The sequence below is a fragment of the Bos grunniens genome, chromosome 18 (genome assembly GCF_055505025.1).
Source record: "Bos grunniens cultivar Pamir isolate PY7600 chromosome 18, Bosgru_T2T1.0, whole genome shotgun sequence".
In the NCBI taxonomy this organism is placed as follows: Eukaryota; Metazoa; Chordata; class Mammalia; order Artiodactyla; family Bovidae; genus Bos; species Bos grunniens.
Window position 1 is genome coordinate 65,105,644 of NC_141182.1, and position 22,249 is coordinate 65,127,892.

At 45.9% G+C, this 22,249-nt stretch overlaps 1 protein-coding gene and 1 long non-coding RNA gene across 6 annotated transcripts; both read right to left on the bottom strand.

Moving 5' to 3' along the window:
• Positions 1 to 93: 93 nt before the first annotated feature.
• Positions 94 to 6,679, bottom strand: LOC147354809 (uncharacterized). 4 transcript variants are annotated; one of them, XR_015146606.1, is made up of 4 exons: positions 6,351 to 6,644; positions 2,440 to 2,644; positions 725 to 851; positions 94 to 546 (listed from the first exon to the last, which is right to left on the bottom strand). It is a non-coding gene; the product is annotated as an uncharacterized LOC147354809 (long non-coding RNA). The 4 variants fall into 4 exon arrangements; XR_015146604.1 differs by lacking the exon at positions 2,440 to 2,644 and having other exon boundaries at positions 6,351 to 6,679; XR_015146607.1 differs by lacking the exon at positions 2,440 to 2,644 and having other exon boundaries at positions 94 to 137; positions 6,351 to 6,634.
• Positions 6,680 to 8,888: 2,209 nt separating this feature from the next.
• LOC147354810 (uncharacterized) lies at positions 8,889 to 19,103 on the bottom strand. 2 transcript variants are annotated; one of them, XM_086354790.1, is made up of 4 exons: positions 18,831 to 19,103; positions 17,000 to 17,041; positions 14,134 to 14,260; positions 8,889 to 12,511 (listed from the first exon to the last, which is right to left on the bottom strand). In XM_086354790.1, the coding sequence occupies exons 2-4, from the start codon at positions 17,033 to 17,035 to the stop codon at positions 10,929 to 10,931; spliced, it is 1,746 nt and encodes a 581-aa protein (XP_086210916.1). In that variant the 5' UTR covers positions 17,036 to 17,041; positions 18,831 to 19,103; the 3' UTR covers positions 8,889 to 10,928. The 2 variants fall into 2 exon arrangements, with proteins under 2 accessions (XP_086210916.1, XP_086210915.1); XM_086354789.1 differs by lacking the exon at positions 18,831 to 19,103 and having other exon boundaries at positions 17,000 to 17,077.
• Positions 19,104 to 22,249: the final 3,146 nt, after the last annotated feature.

The window sequence follows — 22,249 nt, forward strand, 5'->3', positions numbered from 1 at the left end:
CATTCAGGCTACACATGTCCCAGGGAGAGGCTGGGTGGAGAGGTCTATTTTTGAGGTATTTCTCTGTGGCACTTCTACAGAAACATGCTGCTCTGAAGTTCTCTGCTTGACCTTTATTCCATGCCAACAACCTGAAACTAGAGATATGAGGAGGAATTTCACATAGATTTTGGTAGAATGGGCAGCCCCATCACACATATGTGTCTGACACAGAAGGAATAAAACCATGGGACTATTTTGAGGACAAGGGAGCTCAGACAGGTTAGAAAACCAGTGCTGTGCAATAATGGACCTCTCCACAGGACAGTCTGGCAGCAACAGCCAAGTGGACCCCACAGATAGTCCCACATTGGTTCCAATAATTCCTGGTCAGTCAGGCTCCAGGAAATGGAGTTGGATCAAGGCAGAACCTGGAGCACAGAGATGCAGGGGTCAACTGAGTCAAACTGGCAGTGAGTGGCTGAGAATCCAGTGAATTTATCCCAAGTCTTTTGACTTAGACAATCTTCACTGAGAAAACTTCAGAGCCACTGGTATTGCGACTACCTGTGAAAGGAGGTGGGACACACACTCACTCAGCCTTAGTACCTGCAAAACAGAGGACAGGGAAGCAGTACCAGACAGGCAACCACGGTCCAGCTATGAAGAGAACAGATTTGAGCTTGGAAAAAAGGGGAAAGTCAGATACCTGCCCAGGATGCTGGGACAAGGGTGAGGGCCTTACCCAAGGATGCAACCAGTACAAAGGTCTCCAGCATGATATCATGGTACAGGCATCTCTAGGCCTCATCAAGGAGCCTCCATTCCTCCTGGGAAAAGTACACAGCCATGTCCTCAGAGGTCACAGGGCCCTGTGATGATGGGAAGAGATGTGTGCATAAGCAGCTTCTCTCCCCAGGACCCCATAATCAACCAACCCCAGCCCACCCTAACTCTGGCATCATCATCCTCCCATTTCCTAACATAGAGGGCAGTGGTACCCAAAACACTTCATCCTTCCTCGCATACTAGGTACAGTTCTCAGTGACTACAGGCAGGTGGATAGACAGAGGCTATCTGTGTGGTGGGCCTGGCATGCAGGGCCCCTTCCCTTTCTTGTAAAACAACAACCACAGTTCCCAGGATCATGTCTCCCAGACACACAGAAACTTAGGCCTACCTTTCTCTCAGACTCCTAGTACCTCAGGAAGTTAGTTCACACACCTTCCCCACAAGCCTATCACTCAGTGGACTATATATCTGACCCTGATCACCGCCACCTGGTTCACAAAAGTGGCATGTCTCCGGCTTCCCCTCATCTCCTGAACATTCAGAAAGTGCCTGACAAATACAACACAACCCCACTGTTCACCCACTTTCCACCGGCAGCTCCCTAGCCCTGTTCTGAAGGATTCCCCACTAAACCTTGTTCTTGACTTTATCCTCAGTCACAACATTCAGATCTAAATATCCCTGGTCAGTTTCCACTTCCATACTGTACATTATGTCTCTTCAAAAGTTACAATCTTTGTTCACATAATAATCATTCAAAATCCACACCCAGCTGGCAGATCGTGGGTAAACTCATCTGACATTCTATCATAAAGTCCCCAAATTCCACCACAAAAACCTAGTGAGTACACAGGAGGGTCAATAAGCAGCAGCCTGACTTTGGCATCACTTCGTCTCCTTTTTTGCTTTTCCTCTGCATCAATTTCATAAGCACTATCTCATAAATACCTGGACCACATGCTGGACTTTCCCGCCCCTTATCTTCCTGCTGATGACCTTTGTAAAAGCCCCCCACCTTCCCTTGTCCCCTAATGGCATCCTGAAGACTCCCCAGCACTCTAGATCTGCAAGTTCAGCCATCCACTGGTCTCCTATACTCAGGAGTCACTGGAACATCTGAGACTCAACACAAGACCCAATTCCTAACAGTCTCACAGAAAGGGATTCTGCTTGCTGACTTCCCCATCTCAGCTGATAACACTACCACCCTTCCAGATGTAAAGGGAAAAAAACCTTTGGAGTCATCTGTGACTCACTCCACATTATAAAATCTAGTCTACTGTTAAAACTTTAAAAACAAATTCAGGAGCCAAATATTTCTCCTACTTCCATATCTATCACTCTGGTCTAGGCACAACTACTGCTCATCAGGATGATTACAATAGCCTCCTTGCTATCTGCCTGTCTTCCTCTTCCCCAGTCTATTGAGTCCTCTGCAGCCAGGGGCAGCCTTTTAAACCTAAGTCACATTACTTTTCCCCTCTGTACCAAAAATTCCACATCTGCCATCATTCTCAGAACAGAAACTCACCTTCTCAGGCTAGCAGTCTAGGCCCGACTCTGGCCCTCTTGCTCTCTGTTCTTACCAGACATTAACGAAGACCCACACGTCCTAAAGCACTCCCGCCCCATCACAGGCTCAAGCATTTGCACGGATTACCCCTGTACCTAGGACAACTTTCCACATCTCAGTCCACTGGCTGCCAAAAAGGGAATCCCTCCATATAACCTCTGGCCTGGACTTGGAAATCTGGACTTAGGGTTTCTCTAGGATCTCCAGACACCAGGTCCAGGAAGAGTAGCAGCGTAACATTCCAGAACACCTGCCACTCATCAGTGGAGAGTCCATAAAAGGTTCTGCTGAATGTGAAACCTGTGAGAAGAGCAGGGCCATGTAACTTTAATTTCCATCAGCAACATAGTCAAAAAAGAATATCCATGAATAAAACATTTTATATTTAAGGCAAAGAGAAATACTTAAGGATAAAACAAAGCATGCAAAAGATGACAGAAAATATTATGGAGTTCTTCCATAAAGTAATATGATGTCTAGAGAAAAGGCTTTCCAGAAGGGGAAGAAACAAGTGAAAAGTCTATCAGTCATGTGCAGTGTGTTTGAGTACCATGTATGAGGATAGTGTGACTGAAGTTCAATGAGACAAAACGAAAGCAATCATGCTGGTGAGGAAATGGTTGTGGCAGGTCATATTACATTATTATACCCGAGGCTACAAATATCAAAATTAAGTCTTCCTGTATGTCCAGGTCTGACACCTCCATTTGATTTTCTTGCTTCTCCCTTGTCAATAATACATTTTCCTCTTCTTCCCACTTGTAGTTGGCCACAACAAGTGACCAGGAGTTCTTATACTTCCCTTTCAAAGTTTACTTTGGTTATGTTGCTGCTGCTGCTGCTAAGTCGCTTCAGTCGTGTCCGACTCTGTGAGACCCCATAGACGGCGGCCCACCAGGCTCCCTTGTCCCTGGGATTCTCCAGGCAAGAACACTGGAGTGGGTTGCCATTTCCTTCTCCAATGCATGAAAGTGAAAAGTGAAAGTGAAGTCGCTCAGTTGTGTCCGACTCTTAGCGGCCCCATGGACTGCAGCCCACCAGGCTCCTGCGTCCATGGGATTTTCCAGGCAGGAGTACTGGAGTGGGGTGCCATTGGTTATGATAGGTAGTTAGAATAGGAAAAAGGAGTCCAGAATGGTAGTGGCTAAAAGACAAAGAAGGGAAAAGCCTTTGAAAATAGAACTAAGGAAGGTCTGAGGACGGGAGTGAGAACCTCAGGCAAAGCAAATAGCCCTCCTGGCTAGCCCAATTTACATAGGGCAGGCTCAGGGAGAGGAGAAAAAACGTATAAAAAAGGAGCCAAAATTGAACAGCTGGCTTCTATTCTCTTCGTGTTTTTTGGGTCGGCCTGCTCTCAAGCCTTGAGGATTATTTTTCTTTGCTTGCCAAATAAAACGGATCTGTAACCCCAACCTGTAACGCTGATCCATCCATTGCTTCAAATTTTTGCTGTGGCAAGACAGAACCGAGAAAACTACACATTCCCCCAACAGTTATGTTAAAAATTGTTGGATATAAAATTTCAGCTTACATAATTCATATATTAAACTCTGATTTGAAGTTATTATTACATTATACAACAGAATTGAAGAACATGTACTTTTTATTCATATTCTTTGATAAATCCATACGGGTTTTTTCCCACCAATGTTCAGAGAGATCATTTGTAAATCTTCTTGGATTCTAAAACATCTTGATATGGATTCAAAGCCTTATAACTTATTACCTTTAAAATGATTCACTTTGTCCCCCTTATAACAAATATTTTAACAAGATATCTTCATATTTTCTCTTCTGATATCACCCGAGTAAAGACTTAAAGTGAAAGTGAAAAGTGAAGTCGCTCAGTCGTGTCCGACTCTTTGCGACCCCATGGACTGTAGCCTACCAGGCTCCTCTGTCCATGGCATTTTCCAGGCAATAGTACTGGAGTAGATTTAAATAACTTATAAATAATAAATATTGGAAGAGTACAATGACTGAAAAAGCAAAAACTCTTTACATGGGTGTGTAACGTAAAAATGCATAAGTGTGTAGCAAAATTAACTACAGGTAGATTAAGTGTAATCAAGCCATTCAAAGAACTAAGTTAAAATTAGTGACAAGGAATTAAAAAAAATTAGTAACAAGGAATAAAACAAGACTAAAAAGTGGAAACATTCATTTAGATAAAATAACAATTTTAACATATACGCTACACAAATGTGTGCTGGGTATATCCCAGAAGACATGGCAGGTATATCTACAGTAGCAATGTTTATAAATGCCAAAACAAAACAAAAACAAAAGAAGCTTCAACAGCTGAATTTATAAGGACCCTGTCCTCATATGTTCATACTATAGAATACTGCACAAAAAAGGAAAATAAATGAATAGCTATGAAAACATGGATAAACTCATGCCAAGTTGTGCAGATGAAGAAAATACATTATATTTATGTGATTCCACTCAGGAAAGAGTTTTAAAACAACGGAGTGATGGTAAGCCATAGTCCTTGAGTAATTTCCACATAGCTGGCAAATTTATCAAGAAAAGCAAGGAAATGCTTCCATGAAAGAAAATTGTAACTTTTGGGGGATGGGATAATTGTTTTAGAACACCCACATTTATGCAGCTTCCGGGATCCTATTTATACTGCATTTCTTTTTTGTCTTTTAAATTGGCTGCATCAGGTCTTAACTGCCACACTAGGGATCTTCACTTCATCATTCAGGATCTTTTCCATGTGGCTCAGGAACTCTTGAGTTACCTCATGTGGGCTCAGTAGCTGTGGCTCATGGGCTTAGTTGCTCTGAGCATGTGGGATCTTAGCTCCCTGTGTGTATGTGTGCTAAGTTGCTTCAGTCGTGTGGGCTCTTTGTAACCCCACAGACAGCAGCCTGCCAGGCTCCTCTGTCCATGGGATTCTCAAGGTAAGAATACTGGAGTGGGTTGCCACGCCCTTCTCCAGGGGATCTTCCAGACCCAGGAATCAAACCTGGGCCTTCCACATTGCAGATTCTTTACCATCTGAGCCACCAGGGAAGCCTCCTAATTTCCTGACAAGGAATCAAACCCTCCTCCCCTGCATTGCAAGGCAGACAATTTACCACTGGACCACCAGGAGAGTCTGTATATCGAATTTCTTGGCTTGAGAAGAGAATGAATATTAATTTTAGAGCTGCTTATTCAACTTTACTAGGAGGTTCTCTGCAATTTTTTTCTACACACCTCATATTTCTATATGTGGTAAACCAACCATTTGGGGAAACAATAAATAGAAATATATGACACTTGTAAGAAAACACTGTTAAGGACGAAGGTCCCACAGAATGGTAAGACTTGGCTGAGGGACCTCCCTGGTGGTCCTGTAACTAGGACTCTGTGCTCCCAATGTAGGGGTCCCTGGTTGGATCCCAGGTCAGGATCCCAGTCACATGCCTCAACCTGCATGCTGCAAAGAAGACCTGGCGCATCCAAATTTATGTATAAAAAGAAAATATTTTTTAAAAAATGAAGAGTTGAAAGTGAAGTCACTCAGTCGTGTCCGACTCTTTGCCACCCCATGGACTGTAGACCGCCAGGCTCCTCCGTCCATGGGATTTTCCAGGCATTTCCTTCTCCCAGGGATCTTCCAGACTTAGCGATTGAACCTGGGTCTCTGGCACTGCAAGCCAACTCTACCGTCCGAGCCACTAGGGGGCTGCCTCAATGGCTCAGTGGTAGAATTGGAGTCCACATGCAGGAGGCATGGGTTCCATTCCTGATCCGGGAAGATCCCACATGCTGCAGATCCCTCTGTGTCACAAATAATTAGCCTGTGCTCTAGAGCCGGGGAGCCACAACTATTGAGCCCAAGCCCTAGAGTCCCGGCTCCGCAATGAGAAGCCCGAGCACCACAACAGAGAGTAGACCCCACTCTCCGCCCTTAGAGAAAGGCCAGCGCAGCAATAGCAAAATAAAAGTATTAAAAAAAAATACAAAAAACAAAACGCTGGCCGAGGGGTCCAGAGGTCAAAGCATTTACCTCAATCGTACTCATCCACGCAGCCGTTCCAGCCGAGTCGGTAGGCGAAGGAGGGGCCCGGGCACGGCGGCTCCTGTTCCAGCACGGAGACAGATTCTGGCCGAATGGAGCCCACGCCGAGCCTCAGATCCGCCTCAGGACAGCTGTACCAGCGCCTACCCAGCTCGCTATACCTCAAGGCGGCACAGGGTTCCCAAGATCCCCACCAGGGAACCGATTTCACCAAATGTGTACTGAGTTCACAGGAAGTCGCTTGCGGTTGACGCCGGAAGGACCGCCCAGGCGCGGTCCTCTAGAACCAAACTGCCTCTCTTCTGATGCTTCATTGGTTCTGTGCTGTAGGAGGCGGCGCACTGCCTTCCGGGTAATGTAGTTTACGGAGTTCCAGGCCCTGGCAAGGGGCCCCTCTAGGGCTTGGGCTCAGTAGTTGTGGCTCCCCAGCTCTAGAGCACAGGCTAATTATCTGCCCAACTCTGGCAAAGTTCAGCCTCAGAGGATTGCCGGAAGGGGTGTCCCTAGGCTCTGAGTACTGGGGCGGGGTTTCACGCGTCTGAAAGGCGATGCATCACGAGAGGTACAGAGACAATATTTCAGATGGTCCCCAAACCTACCAAACCAAATAGGCACAAGATACCAGGCTGTATCGTGGGGACGACAGAGGATGAGATGGTTGGATGGCATCACCGACTCAATGGACGAGTTTGAGCAAGCTCTGGAAGATGTTGAAGGACAGGGAAGCCTGGCATGCTGCAGTCCATGGGGTTACAGAGTTGGACACGACTGATTGAACAAACAACAACTAGGCTGTCGTTCACACACACAGGGCATCCATCCACAGTGCGGGTCTAATAAGTGGTGTCCTCAGTTCAGTTCAGTAGCTCAGTCGTGTCTGGCTCTTTGCGACCCCATGAATCGCAGCACGCCTGGCCTCCCTGTCCATCACCAACTCCTGGAGTTCACTCAAACTCACGTCCATAGAGTCAGTGATGCCATCCAGCCATCTCATCCTCTGTCGTCCCGTTCTCCTCCTGCCCCAATCCCTCCCAGCATCAGAGTCTTTTCCAATGAGTCAACTCTTTGCATCAGGTGGCCAAAGAACTGGAGTTTCAGCTTCAGCATCATTTCTTCCAAAGAAAGCCAAGGGCTGATCTCCTTCAGAATGGACTGGTTGGATCGCCTAGCAGTCCAAGGGACTCTCAAGAGTCTTCTCCAACACCACAGTTCAAAAGCATCAATTCTTCAGCACTCAGCCTTCTTCACAGTCCAACTCTCACATCCATACATGACCACTGGAAAAACCATAGCCTTGACTAGACAGACCTTTGTTGGCAAAGTAATGTCTCTGCTTTTGAATATGCTATCTAGGTTGGTCATAACTTTCCTTCCAAGGAGTAAGTGTCTTTTAATTTCATGGCTGAAATCACCATCTGCAGATTTTGGAGCCCCCAAAAATAAAGTCTGACACTGTTTCCACTGTTTCCCCATCTGTTTGCCATGAAGTGATGGGACCAGATGCCATGATCTTAGTTTTCTGAATGTTGAGCTTTAAGCCAACCTTTTCACTCTCCTCTTTCACCTTCATCAAGAGGCTTTTTAGTTCCTCTTCACTTTCTGCCATAACGGTGGTGTCATCTGCATATCTGAGTTTATTGATATTTCTCCCGGCAATTTTGATTCTAGATCGTGCTTCTTCCAGCCCAGCGTTTCTCATGATGTAGTCTGCATATAAGTTAAACAAGCAGGGTGACAATATACAGCCTTGACGTAGTCCTTTTCCTATTTGGAAGCAGTCTGTTGTTCCATGTCCAGTTCTAACTGTTGCTTCCTGATCTGTATACAGATTTCTCAAGAGGCAGGTCAGGTGGTCTACTGCTCTGCAAACACACGTAGCCTAAGCATTAGATCCAATTTATAACTTTCACTGTGGTAGGTCAGGGTAAAGTAAGTAAAGATGAAAGACAGGGCCATGATGAGCAAGACAGGAAGGTGGACTTCTGTGCTAGTCTACTGGTTAAGAATTCACCTGCCAACGCAGGGAATACGGACTTGACCCCTGGTCTGGGTATATTCCACATGTCACAGGGCAACTAAGCCCGTACTCCACGACTACTGAGCCCGCTGGCCTAAAGCTCATGCTCCACAGTCAGAAGTCACTGCATGAGAAGCCCACGTACTGCAATGAGAGTAGCCCCCTCACTCCCCCACCACCATCCCACATTAGAGAAAACTAGCACACACAGCAAGGAAAACCCAGCATAGCCAAATAAAATTAATAAATTAAAAAAAATATATATTTCTTTTTTCTGTCTCTACACAAATGCATGTGTATGAGTATGCACACACACACACTGATGGGTTGTTTTGCTGGAGATCCCAATATATCATGAAACTGAACACTTAAAATAGTGAGATGATAAAGTTTATGTTGTGTATTTCACTGCAAAAATTCCCTAAGAACTTCTTTGACACAAAGATGTAGGATAAGGACACTAGAAAAGTCAAGAAGAAAATCTAGAAAAATGTCAGTGGAAGCTGTGCATGATGCAAAAGGTTCAACATTTTTTATTCATAAAAAATTCATACAAAACTGAATTTCAGTTTAGTTTCAACTTCAGTTCCCACTTTAAATAACATTTTCTCAGTGATAGTGAGAACAACAACAAAACCACCCACATTTGCTTACAAACAATGCACCTCTAATACATGAGAGCCTTGCTTATTTTTATTTGATATCATTCCTTTGCACACATATAATAAAAAATATATTTATGAACTTAGTGAAAATTCATATAAGAATACCTGCAGGATTTCTTTTATATAAAATTCTAGAAAATGTAAACTACAATGTCTACCTGGAGATGGCAACTTGGGTAGGGTTGGTGCAAATGGAAACTCTGTAAGTAATGGACATGTTCATTATCACAACTTTGGTGATAGTCCCACTGTGTACACCTATGTGAAAATACAGTTTACAGTTTTAATAAATGAAATTGAGTATGCCAATACCTCAGTAAGGCTATTAATATATGTTCCATACAAAATCAGGATCTCTTGTTTCTCTAAATGTCATCGTATCAGACAAACTTGTATCGACAATCAGCACCCTTCCTCATGTTTTAGGCAGGTCAATTCTGATTCCTTCTCAAGACAGAAGAAAATGCTGACAAATGCTTCAACGTGGGGACATTATTCTAAGCTAAATAAACCAGCTGCAAAGAGATGAAAAAAATGTATGATTACACTTATGCAAAGTATCCAGAATAATCAAATTTATCATAGACAAGAATGTAAAACAGAGGTAGACAGGTAGGGTAGGGAGGGAGAACAGAGAGATGTTGTTTAAGGGGTACAGAGTTTCATTTTTGCAAGATGAAAAAGAATTCTGGAAACTAGCTATTAATTTTTTTTTCTAGCTATTAATTTTTAAACACACTACACCGAACATTAAAAGGTAGAGGGTAAATTTTGTTACATATGAAAGTGAAAGTTGCTCAGTTGTGTCTGACTCTTCGCAGCCTCATGGACTATATAGTCCATGGAATTCTCCAGGCCAGAATGGGTAGCTTATCTCTTCTCCAGCAGATCCTTCTGACCCAGGAATCGAACCGGGGTCTCCTGCATTGCAGGTGGATTCTTTACCAACTGAGCTATCAGGGAAGCCCTAAAGTCGCTCAGTCATGACCAACTCTTTTGCGACCCCATGGACTATATAGTCCATAGAATTCTCCAGGCCAGAATACTGGAGTGAGTAGCTTTTCCCTTCTCCACTGGATTTTCTCAACCCAGGGACTGAACCCAGGTCTCCTGCATTGCAGACAGATTCTTTACCAGCTGATCCACCAGGGAAGCCCAAGAATACTGGAGTGGGTAGCCTATTCCTTCCCTAGCATAGCTTTCTAACCCAGGAATCAAATCGGGGTCTCCTGTATTACAGGTGGATTCTTTACCAGCTGAGCTACCAGGGAAGCCCAGCATTGTTAGATATATTTTACACCATCAAAAAAAGACATTCTCAGGGATAGATTAGAGCAACTTGCTAATCTTTCCCCATTTGCAATACTCCCTCTGGTGTGAACTTTTTGGTGCTGAATGAGGTCGCAGTTTCGGCAGAACATGTGCCCACAACTGCTGCACTAAGGCCTTTCTCCACTGTGAAATCACTGACGTGTAACCGGGTCGCAGCTTAAGCTAAGAACTTACATTCACTGCAAAGGTTTGCCTCTGGTATGAACTCTTGATGTCTAAAGTGGGGAGCTGTACCAAAACAACTTCCATGTTTGCTGTACTCAGAAGTGAACATAGCCCAGCATAACTCACAGGGGCTTCTCCAGCACCTATGAGTTAGGAGTCTGGAGTAGTACCTCATTTACTATAGATTCTGTACTTATACGGTATTTTGTTTTTTAACTGAAGTATAGTTGATTTATAGTGTTTCAGGCATATATCAAAATGATTCAGTTTATATATAAAATTCTTTCCCAGATCCTTTTCCATTATAACTTATTACATGATATTGAATATAGTTTCCTGTGCTATACAGCAGGCCCCTTCATAAGGTCTCTACCACTGAACTCTGCTTCATGAGGTTGGAGTTGTATCTAAAGAGTTCCCCACATTCACAGCACTCATAGTGTCTTCAGTGTGAATCTTCTGGTGATGAACAAGGTGGGACTTCCTAATGAAGGCTTTGTGACATCTGCTGCACTCGTAAGGTCTTTCTCCAGTATGGATTTTCTGATGCTCAACAAGTATATGCTTGTGGCTAAAGGCTTTCCCACATTCTCTGCACTCATAAGGCCTCTCTCCAGTGTGATTTCTCCAATGTTTAATGAGGTTGGAGTTGTACCGAAAGAATTTCCCACACTCACTGCACTCATAAGGCCTTTCTCCACTGTGGACTCTCTTATGTCTAATGAGTCTGCAGTGGTACCTAAAGGCCTTCCCACATTCACTGCACTCATAAGGCCTTTCTCCGGTGTGATTTTGCCAATGTTTAATAAGTTTGGATTTGTACTTAAAGTATTCCCCACACAAGCTGCACTCATAAGGCCTTTCTACAGTATGAACTCTCTGATGTCTAATGAGGGTGGATGTGTACCTAAAAAATTTTCCACATTCACTGCACTCATAAGGCCTTTCTCCAGTATGAACTCTCTGGTGTTTAATGAGTGTGGAATTGTACCTAAAGAATTTCCCACATTCATTACACTTATAAGGCTTTTCTGCAGTATGAACTCTCTGGTGTCTAATGAATGTGGAGCTGTATCTGAAAAACTTCCCACATTCAATGCACTTATAAGGAGTTTCTCCAGTGTGAACTCTCCCATGTCTTATCAGTCTATAGTTATACCTAAAGAATTTTCCACATTCTCTGCACTCAAAAGGCCTTTCTCCATTGTGCTTTCTCTGATGTTTCATGAAGTTGGCATTGTACTTGAAGAATTCCCCACATTTGCTGCACTCATAAGGCCTTAATCCAGTGTGAACTCGCTGATGACTAACGAGCGTGGAGTTGTACCTAAAACATTTCCCACATTCACCACACCGAAAAGGCCTTTCTCCAGTGTGGATTCTCTGGTGCTGAACAAGGTGAAATTTTCTAATGAAGGCCATCCCGCATATGCTGCACTCATGAGGCCTTACTCCAGTGTGGATTTTTTGGTGCTCAACAAGTATCTGTTTTCGGCTGAAGGCTTTCTCACACTGAGTGCACCTGTAACCACTTTGTTCATGACCAAAGGCCTCCTGGCACTCAGTGTCCCCATGTGGCTGCCCCACACCACAAGGGGCCAGTTGCTGCAGAAGGCCTGTGCTGCCCAGGAAGGGCTTCCCATCTCTGCTGCAGGTCACGGTCCTCTCTCCTGTGTGAACACTGCTGTTGGACACAAATGAAGGCTGCCCCTCAGCCCTTCGGCAAAGTTCGTCTCTAATCTCCTTCTGGTGCTGGAAAAGGTCTGCTCCACAAATGTACAGTCCTTCATCAGGGTACATTCTGTCATGCTCAGGCAGGGGTAAAAGGTCTCTGGAGAGTGGGTCACACATGTCACTGGACTGGGCCTTCCTGGAGGATGGATCTGGCTTTGCAGTCCTGACCTCTGACGTCTCTATAGAAACACCTTGCTCAGAAGAGGCCTCCTCACCCTGGGCTCCATGACAACAACCTGTAACCAGATAGATGCTGGTAAAGTGCATGTTGACTTTGATGGAAAGGACAGCCCCATCAAAAATATGTGTGTCACACACACCCAAGATCAGAGCCAGAGAGAAGAAGATCTGCTGTGCAGAGATGGACCTGGGGAGCTCCCACAGTCCTGTCAACAGGTAAAGACTGAAGGAAGAGTTACTCTTTCAGTCCATTCGGGATGCTATGATAAAATTATAAGCTGACTGGCTTGTAATGAACAGAAGTTTATTTCTCACATTTCTAGAGGATGGAACCCAGAGCCCATATGCATTTTTCTAGGTCACAGACTTCTCATTGCGTCCTCACACATGGTGGAAGGAGCCTGGAAGCTCTGTGCAGTCTCCTCCTTTTTTCTCTTTTAATCTTTTGGGCTGAGCTGCATATCATGTGGGAGCTTAGTTCCTTCACCAGGAATCTAACTCAGGCACTCTGCATAGGAAATGCGAAGTCTTAACCATCGGACCACCAGGGAAGTCTCAGTGGGGTCCCCTTTCAAAAGGGCATTAACCTCATTCTTAAAGGCTCTGCCCTCATGACCTAATCACCCCAAAGACCCCATCTCCTCATACTGTCACCTTGGGCATGAAGTTTCCAACATATGGAATGTGTGGAGACACAAACATTCAGACCAGAGCAGGCCTCCAAATCAGTCCTCTGCAAAGGGCCTCCACCACACCCATGGCTGTGGGTGACAGGTGAGCCCTGTGACAAAGATGGTGCCCAGACCTTGAAACATCAGATACAAAGGAGATGCTAAAGTTCTAGACTATTTAAGGATCTATACATGCAGACCTCAGGATATCTTGTATATAAAGCAGTGATATGGAACATGTGGCAAGTGAGGGTCACAAAGGTGTGGCTGGAGGCTGACAGAAGAAATAAAAATTGAGAAGAAAAGGAAGAAATGAGGTACGGCCAGCGGTCATAGCATCAATCCATGGTGAACACAGAACAAGCCCCCAGTTCTGACATGGCACCATTTCCCAGGACTGCACACTGAGCTCGGGTAATTCTGAGTGTCTTCTGCCACAGATGCAGTAAGACCACACTATCAGGCACCCAGGGTCCTCCCTCCTGCACCAGGTGAGCACCGATGTGGCATTAGGAAGACGCCAGTCCTACAGGAAAGACAGAAAGAGGAGGGGCCAGCACATGTCCAGAAATTCAACACAGGGCATCGGACATGCTAAAATTCTAACAGCTTCATACGAGAGACTGCAGAAGCAATAATGGTCCCAGAATTCGTATCTTGGTTGGTGCCTGAAAGAAATGTCAGCAAGAGGAGGGGAAAGCCTGGGGCAACAAGAGTCCAAGCATCTAGTCTGATCACCTACCAGGGACAAGCCAGGTCAGAGCGGGTCTCAGATAAAATTTAGATTTCTGACTCTGAGCCCTGTAGTGCAAGTTCTCAGCATGGGAGAGACAGGGCTCTGCGGGAGAACAGTGACACCGCACACATGGTCCAGCCCCAGCACCAACAGCACATGTACTAGGAAACCAGGAAAGGAAGCTCTCAATGTGGGGAGCACAGAGCTGCCCCTGGGAAAAGGGGTAGAACAGAGTGCAGCCCAGAACACTGGGTGAGTGTGCAGAGCTTACCCAGGGAGGTCACGAGTGCCAAGTTCTCCATCATCACAGCATGGTACAAGTGTCTCTGAGTTTCATCAAGGAGGCCCCACTCCTCCTGGGAGAAATATACAGCCACGTCCTCGAAGACCACACAGTCCTGCCAAAATCAAAAGTGTCTGGTTCATGAACAGCTTCCTGTTTTAACTTAGTTTTGTGGATTCTGTATTTATCTATTTGCCATCCATTAATTACAGGGCTAAACTTAAGGCCAAATTTGTTCACATCTCCCTTGCTTCCAGAGTTCATACTCTGAACCAACTCCTGAACTAACTCTCACTCACCAGATCAGTATTTCCCCTGCCCTAAATCAGTCCAGAGCCAGGTACCAGACAGCTAGAGACAGCTCCTGTACTCCAGGTACACAGAATTATCCAAACTATTCATCCCTAAGCCTTCTGTCCAACCCTCCCCACATTTCTCCTGAAAATCCAAAAAAGGCTCTGACCACTGGTTTCCTCAAGCTGGTGCTTGCACCTGCTAACCAAGTATGGTGATTCCCCACATGACCCTGGGTTACACAGTGTGTCTCCTTTCGGGAAATGTAAGCAATGAAACTTGCTTGAAATGTCATTGGCCTCTCTGTGTCACCACTCATCACCACTCACTCACTTCTACAAGTTAATATCCCCTGGGTACAACCACTGATGCACATCCCTCTCCAGGACCTTCACCCTCCCCCTACGCATCTGTCCCCACTCAGCCTCCTCCCACATGTCCCACCCTCAAGATACGTCCTAAGGGCATCAGTGCCTGCTCTCTCCTCATGACCATGGATCCCTGTGTCCAGTACACAGCAGAAAACAAACCACCATGTAGGCTGTGGACTGCCATGCATGGCCCTACCCCTCTCCTGCTGGACAATTTCCCTGGGATCCATCTCCCAGATGCTGACCCTCAAACAAACTCAGATTTGTCTTTGTCTTTATAAGCCCAGTGCCAAGGTTCAGGGCCAACTGTTTACTTTCCTCCTCACTGCATCTCACTTGTAGGACTGCACCTTCCTGACAACTCTAACCCCTCCATGGTGACAGCACCACACCCACCCCACCACAGACACCACAGGCACTTCCTTCACCTCCTACAGGGCGCTCTGCACATGGAGTCCAGGCAGTGAATGGCAAATGCATCCAACATTTAACGCAGCCAGTCCTGCCCCTGAACACCAAAGTCCTCTAAGGCCAGGGCCCACCCCAAGCCCTGGAGGCACACCCCAGAAGCTCTCCCCAGAGGGCCCTGTTTTTTGCTTCCTCTCTAGCCATCCCACCTACATGAGACCTCATGTCCCCTTAGCTCTTTCCCTCTTCTGCACTGCAAGGACTGTCCCACAAGCAGTCAACACCTTTCTCTCTCTTCACGTGAAGCCCAGGCACACAGACCTCTCCAGTCACATTCCCACTGCACCCTAGGTCTAGAGACTCTCTCAGCTAATTCCTTTTCCATCCTCAACATCCATCTCCTGTCTGCACTGGCCTGAAGACTTTCTCACACCTACACCCTGCTGTCACACAGACACTTTGCTTCCTCATCTGTCTTGGTGATGCCCATCACCACCAACCAGGTATCCAACCCAGAGACCTACTACTCAGGCCCTTCATCCTCACTCCTTGTCCTCTAATGGCATCCCCAACACCAACTAGAAATGATACCGCCTAAATATTACCTGCAGCTTAGTCCAACCCAAGGATCCGATGCCATGGCTGTCTCCACCTTGGATCCTTCCTGTGAAACCCAGACTCTGTGTAAAAGTGATTCCCTGGGGTCTCTCCCCCAGATGCTGACCCTCAGACAAACTCAGATTTGTCCTTGTCTTTATAAGCTCAGTGCCAGGGCTCAGGGCCAACTGTTCACGCTCCTCCTCACTGCATCTCACTTGTGGGATTGCACCTTCCTGACAACTCTGGGATACCTCCCCTTGGGAATCTCTGGAACATCTGTGACATGGACAAAAACTAACTCTTCTTATTCCATTTGGAAATTCTCCCTACAACTAGAGCTGCTTCCTCATTTTAGCTGATGAGGTATCCATCCTTCCTAATGAAGCCAGAAACCTGGGGTCTTTCCTGATTCTTCCTATCAGCCTACCTCCTTGAGTACCTCATTCTCCATTACATAAAATATGGACAACACATCATTGTAAACCACCTAAATATATAATATTTAAAATACATGATAAATATAAAATTTAAAATATAAAATATGATAAAATATATTCAATTTAAAATATAAACAACATTAAAAAAAAAAAAAATGGGCAGTTCTATCCCTACCTTCACAGCCACCACTCAGGTGTAGCCCCCACAAACAAGCACATGGATGATTGCAGAAATTCCCCTCATATCTCCCAGCCTTCATGCATACCTAGTCTGTCTTCTACTCTGCAGTCAGAGGGAGCCTATTAAAATCTGAGACATGGCACCTTCCTGGTCTGCTTCAAACCTTCCCTACCTGCCGTCAACCTGAGGGTTAGAGAACCAGGACCTCAGGCTATCAGTCAAGGCCTGATACCTGTGCACCCCTGTCCCAGCACCCCATTCTCACAGATATGACAGAACCAACAGTTCCCTGCATATTCCACCTCAGTATCATGAGCAACTGTCTGGACATTTTAAATCCTGTGGCCAGGGCTCCCTGCTACACCTTCCCCCATCAGCTGTCAGCAATGAAACTGCTGACAAATATATAACACAGGACTAAATATAGGATCCTGGGCATGGTGAGAGCACATGGTCTACAGATGTAAGACAGAAAATAGGGATAGAAGTCTTGCGACACTGCCATTCCTCAAGGGCATATATATCAGGATGATAAAACTATCAGATTGATAATTACGACTCACCTGTACAGGACTCATGAGCATCTCTACCACTGCCATGGGGCCCTGGGGGAAGAAAGACTTCATGAGACGTGGACAACAGTACTAGAATCCTACAGCAGAGTTGGACCTCCACCTCTCCCTGGCCCTGGTGTAACAGGACCTCTGCCTGTCAGTCTAGGCTCAGGCTTCCCTGATAGCTCAGTTGGTACAGAATCCGCCTATAACACAGAAGACCCTAGTTTGATTCCTGTGTTGGGAAGATCCCCTGGAGAAGGGAAAGGGTACCCACTCCAGTATCCTGGCCTGGAGAATTCCACAGACTGTATAGTCCATGGGGTCGCGAAGAGTCGGACACGACTGAGCATGTCAGCAAACAGTACTGCCTCTTACCAGGTGTCCCTGGAGAAGGACTGAGCCTCCCTGAACTTCAGGCAAAAGAAAATACTGAAGATAAGAATTATTCCAACCTCAGAAGACTCATATTGGTATCTAATGTTAGGAGGACATACCATGTATCAGCTATGACTGTCCATAAGATAGTTTTATATGTATTTTCAGGCAATTGAAGTGGTATAGTTTTGAAATTTGGGGTCTTCACATTTTTTTAGGATCTCAGAAGATGTCATACATAAAACTTTACCTTGTAAGCAAATATATAGAGGTAAAGCAATGACAAGCCAATTACAAAGTGTTCACAAAGATTTAACTGAGTGAACAGGTTCATTTCTAATTGCCTGTGTGTGTATTTAGAGGAATATTGATTAACTCTTGGTTAATTTTCATACATTCTTAAGTTAATGAGTCATTGGGAGGGGCTGAGCAGGCAGGTCAGCTACTAGTCCATTCAGCAAGCAGGTCTACTCAGTAAATAATCCTCAAAAGGGAGCTTGCTGGGAGCCCTTGACTGAAGCAGAGTCTCATCCCTCCTGCCCTGAGGGGTGAGGTGAGGGGTGAGGTGGGTCTAGGACCCACTGGCCCCACCAGCCTGGTTGATCTTTCCCTCCTTCCCTCGGGGAGGCAGTGAGGGTCGGCAGAGCCTGCCAGTGGAGAATCCACTCCAGCACCCACAGCAGGCCCCACAGACGTGAAGCTCTTTACCCTGAAGACACAGGCCAGAATCCCTCCTCAGACAGGTATGCTCTTTCCTGGAAGTAGCATGAGGGATGCCGGCACCCAGCATTCACGTCCTGCCCTCCTACTCTGAGCCCTCCCCTCCCTCACCACAGGGCCCATTTCAGGCAACAAGCTTATGACCCCCTCCTCAATCTGATTCCCACGCCATGCTGGGCCAGTCCACATCCTCCTGGCCACACAAGGAGCATCAGAAAGTCCTGTAGACTCTACTGAAGAAACCTACCCAGAGTCTTATCCCATCTCCAATGTCCCGCTACCTCCCTGGCCCAGCCTCTCCCAAAATTCTCCTGGGGTCTATAGCACCTCCCACTCTTCCTGCCTCCATTCGCATTCTTTTCTCCCAACTTCTAACTCTGGACACGGTTCTCCCAGTCCCGCCTCCTTCACAACAACCTTCCATGGCTCGCACCTGCTCAGGCTGCCATTTCAGGTGAGGCACTCCGTTCCCTTCTGTCCCAGAAAAAAGTGACCCCAAGTTTCCCCAAGGCTGCCGACTAGGGGAGGACCTGCAAGCCCTGCACCGTCGCCCAAGAGGGAACTCTCTCCCTCAGCCCGGTCCACTAGCTGAAGGGCGACCCCTCACAAGGGCGACCCCTCACAAGGCCGCCCTCAGTTCTGGACTCTGGGGCTGACCGGCAGGGACCTGAACGGGCACCCTTCCGTCCGGATCTGGGACTCGGAGTCGGGCCAGGTGGGGGCCCGGAGACACAGCACCCACCTGCGCCGACCTCGGTCACTGGCCGGTGGGAAGAGCTGGGCCAGGAGATGCGGCGAGTGGGGCAGGAAGGAGGACACCGCCGACAACTACGGGCTCAAAGGGCCTCAGAGCCGATTCTGAATAGCGGAGACAACTTGTCTCCTCCCGCTTTTCCGCTAGGTCACCTCACCGCTCAGCGGGCTAAGGTAAGGCCGTAGCTGGTGAACACCGAAGAGCCTCCAAGAGACTACGAGAGAAAACGCCGGAAGTCCCGCCCCAACGCAGTGCGCAAGCACATACGCCCGCCTCTCCTAAGCTTTCACTGGCTCAGTCACAGCCGCCTCGCACCGTACAGACTTCTGGGTGATGTAGTTTCCGCTGCCACCACACTTGCCTCTGGTCAAAGCAGAACTCACTTCCCTTTTTTCCACAAGCTGAGGGAAACCAAGTTCTCAGGCTCCAAGGATGGGGCGGGGTTTCGCTTGCTTTTACAAGGGATGTACTCTGATTTCTATAGAGCAGTCTAGGAAATTCACAGAAAGTTTCAGTTCAGTTCACTCGCTCGTCGTGTTGGACTCTTTGCGACCCCATGAATCGCAGCACGCCAGGCCTCCCTGTCCATCACCAACTACCGGAGTTCACTCAAACTCATGTCCATCGAGTCAGTGATGCCATCCAGCCATCTCATCCTCTGTCATCCCCTTCTCCTCCTGACCCCAATCCCTCCCACCATCAGAGTCTTTCCCAGTGAGTCAACTCTTCGCATGAGGTGGCCAAAGTACTGGAGTTTCAGCTTTAGCATCATTCCTTCCAAAGAAATCCCAGGGCTGAACTCCTTTAGAATGGACTGGTTGGATCTCCTTGCAGTCCAAGGGACTCTCAAGAGTCTTCTCCAACACCACAGTTGAAAAGCATCAATTCTTTGGTGCTCAGCCTTCTTCACAGTCCAACTCTCACATCCATACATGATTACTAGAAAAACCACAGCCTTGACTAGACGGACCTTTGTTGGCAAAGTAATGTCTCTGCTTTCCAATATGCTATCTAGGTTGGTCATAACTTTTCTTCCAAGAACTAAGCGTCTTTTAATTTCATGGCTGCAGTCACCATCTGCAGTGATTTTGGAGCCCAGAAAAATAAAGTCTGACACTGTTTCCACTGTTTCTCCATCTATTTCCCATGAAGTGATGGGACCAGATGCCATGATCTTCGTTTTCTGAATGTTGAGCTTTAAGCCAACTTTTTCACCCTCCTCTTTCACCTTCATCAAGAGGCTTTTTAGTTCCTCTTCACTTTCTGCCATAAGGGTGGTGTCATCTGCATATCTGAGGTTATTGATATTTCTCCTGGCAATCTTGATTCCAGCTTGTGTTTCTTCCAGTCCAGCGTTTCTCATGATGTACTACTCCGCATAGAAGTTAAACAAGCAGGGTGACAATATACAGCCCTGACGTACTCCTTTTCCTATTTGGAACCAGTCTGTTGTTCCATGTCCAGTTCCAACTGTTGCTTCCTGACCTGCATATAGGTTTCTCAAGAGGCAGGTCAGGTGGTCTGATATTCCCATCTCTTTCAGAATTTTCCACAGTTTATTGTGATCCACACAGTCAAAGGTTTTGGCAGAGTCAATAAAGCAGAAATAGATATTTTTCTGGAACTCTCTTGCTTTTTCTGTGATCCAGCGGATGTTGGCAATTTGATCTCTGGCTCCTCTGCCTTTTCTAAAACCAGCTTGAACAACTGGAAGTTCACGGTTCACGTATTGCTGAAGCCTGGCTTGGGGAATTGAGCATTACTCAATTATGCTCAATTGAGCATTACTTTACTAGCGTGTGAGATGAGTGCAATTGTGCAGTGGTTTGAGCATTCTTTGGCATTGCCTTTCTTTGGGATTGGAATGAAAACTGACCTTTTCCAGTCCTGTGGCCACTGCTGAGTTTTCCAAATTTGCTGGCATATTGAGTGCAGTACTTTCACAGCATCATCTTTCAGGATTTGAAATAGCTCAACTGGAATTCCATCACCTCCACTAGCTTTGTTCATAGTGATGCTTTCTAAGGCCCACTTGACTTCACGATCACACCATTTTGATTATCTTGGTTGTGAAGATCTTTTTTGTATAGTTCTTCTGTGTATTCTTGCCACCTTTTCTTAATATCTTCTGCTTCTGTTAGGTCCATACCATTTCTGCCCTTTATCGAGTTCATGTTTGCATGAAATGTTCCCTTGGTATCTCTAATTTTCTTGAAGAGAGCTCTAGTCTTTCCCTTTCTGTTGTTTTCCTCTATTTCTTTGCATTGATCACCGAGGGAGGCTTTCTTATCTCTTCTTGCTATTCTTTGGAACTCTGCATACAGATGGGTATATCTTTCCTTTTCTCCTTTGATTTTCACTTCTCTTCTTTTCACAGCTATTTGTAAGGCCTCCCCAGACAGCCATTTTGCTTTTTTGCATTTCTTTTCCATGGGGATGGTCTTGATCCCCATCTCCTGTACAATGTCACAAACCTCAGTCCATAGTTCATCAGGCACTCTATCAGATCTAGGCTCTTAAATATATTTCTCACTTCCACTGTACAATCATAAGGGATTTGATTTAGGTCATACCTGAATGGTCTAGTGGTTTTCCCTACTTTCTTCAATTTAAGTCTGAATTTGGCAATAAGGAGTTCATAGTCTGAGCCACAGTCAGCTCCTGGTCTTGTTTTTGCTGACTGTATAGAGCTTCTCCATCTTTGGCTGCAAAGAATATAATCAATCTGATTTTGGTGTTGACCATCTGGTGATGTCCATGTATAGAGTCTTCTCTTGTGTTGTTGGAAGAGCATGTTTGCTATGACCAGTGCATTTTCTTGGCAAAACTCTATTAGCCTTTGCCCTGCTTCATTCCGTATTCCAAGGCCAAATTTGCCTGTTACTCCAGGTGTTTCTTGACTTCCTACTTTTGCATTCCAGTCCCCTATAATGAAAAGGACATCTTTTTTGGGTGTTAGTTCTAAAAGGTCTTGTCGGTCTGCATAGAACCGTTCAACTTCAGCTTCTTCAGCGTTACTGGTTGGGGCATAGACTTGGATTACTGTGATATTGAATGGTTTGCCTTGGAAATGAACAGAGATAATTCTGTCGTTTTTGAGATTTCATCCAAGTACTGAATTTCGGACTCTTTTGTTGACCATGATGGCTACTCCATTTCTTCTAAGGGATTCCTGCCCGCAGTAGTAGATATAATGGTCATCTGAATTAAATTCACCCATTCCAGTTCATTTTAGTTCGCTGATTCCTAGAATGTCGACGTTCACTCTTGCCATCTCCTGTTTGACCACTTCCAATTTGCCTTGATTCGTAGACCTGACATTCCAGGTTCCTATGCAATATTGCTCTTTATAGCATTGGACCTTGCTTCTATCACCAGTCACATCCACAGCTGGGTATTGTTTTTGC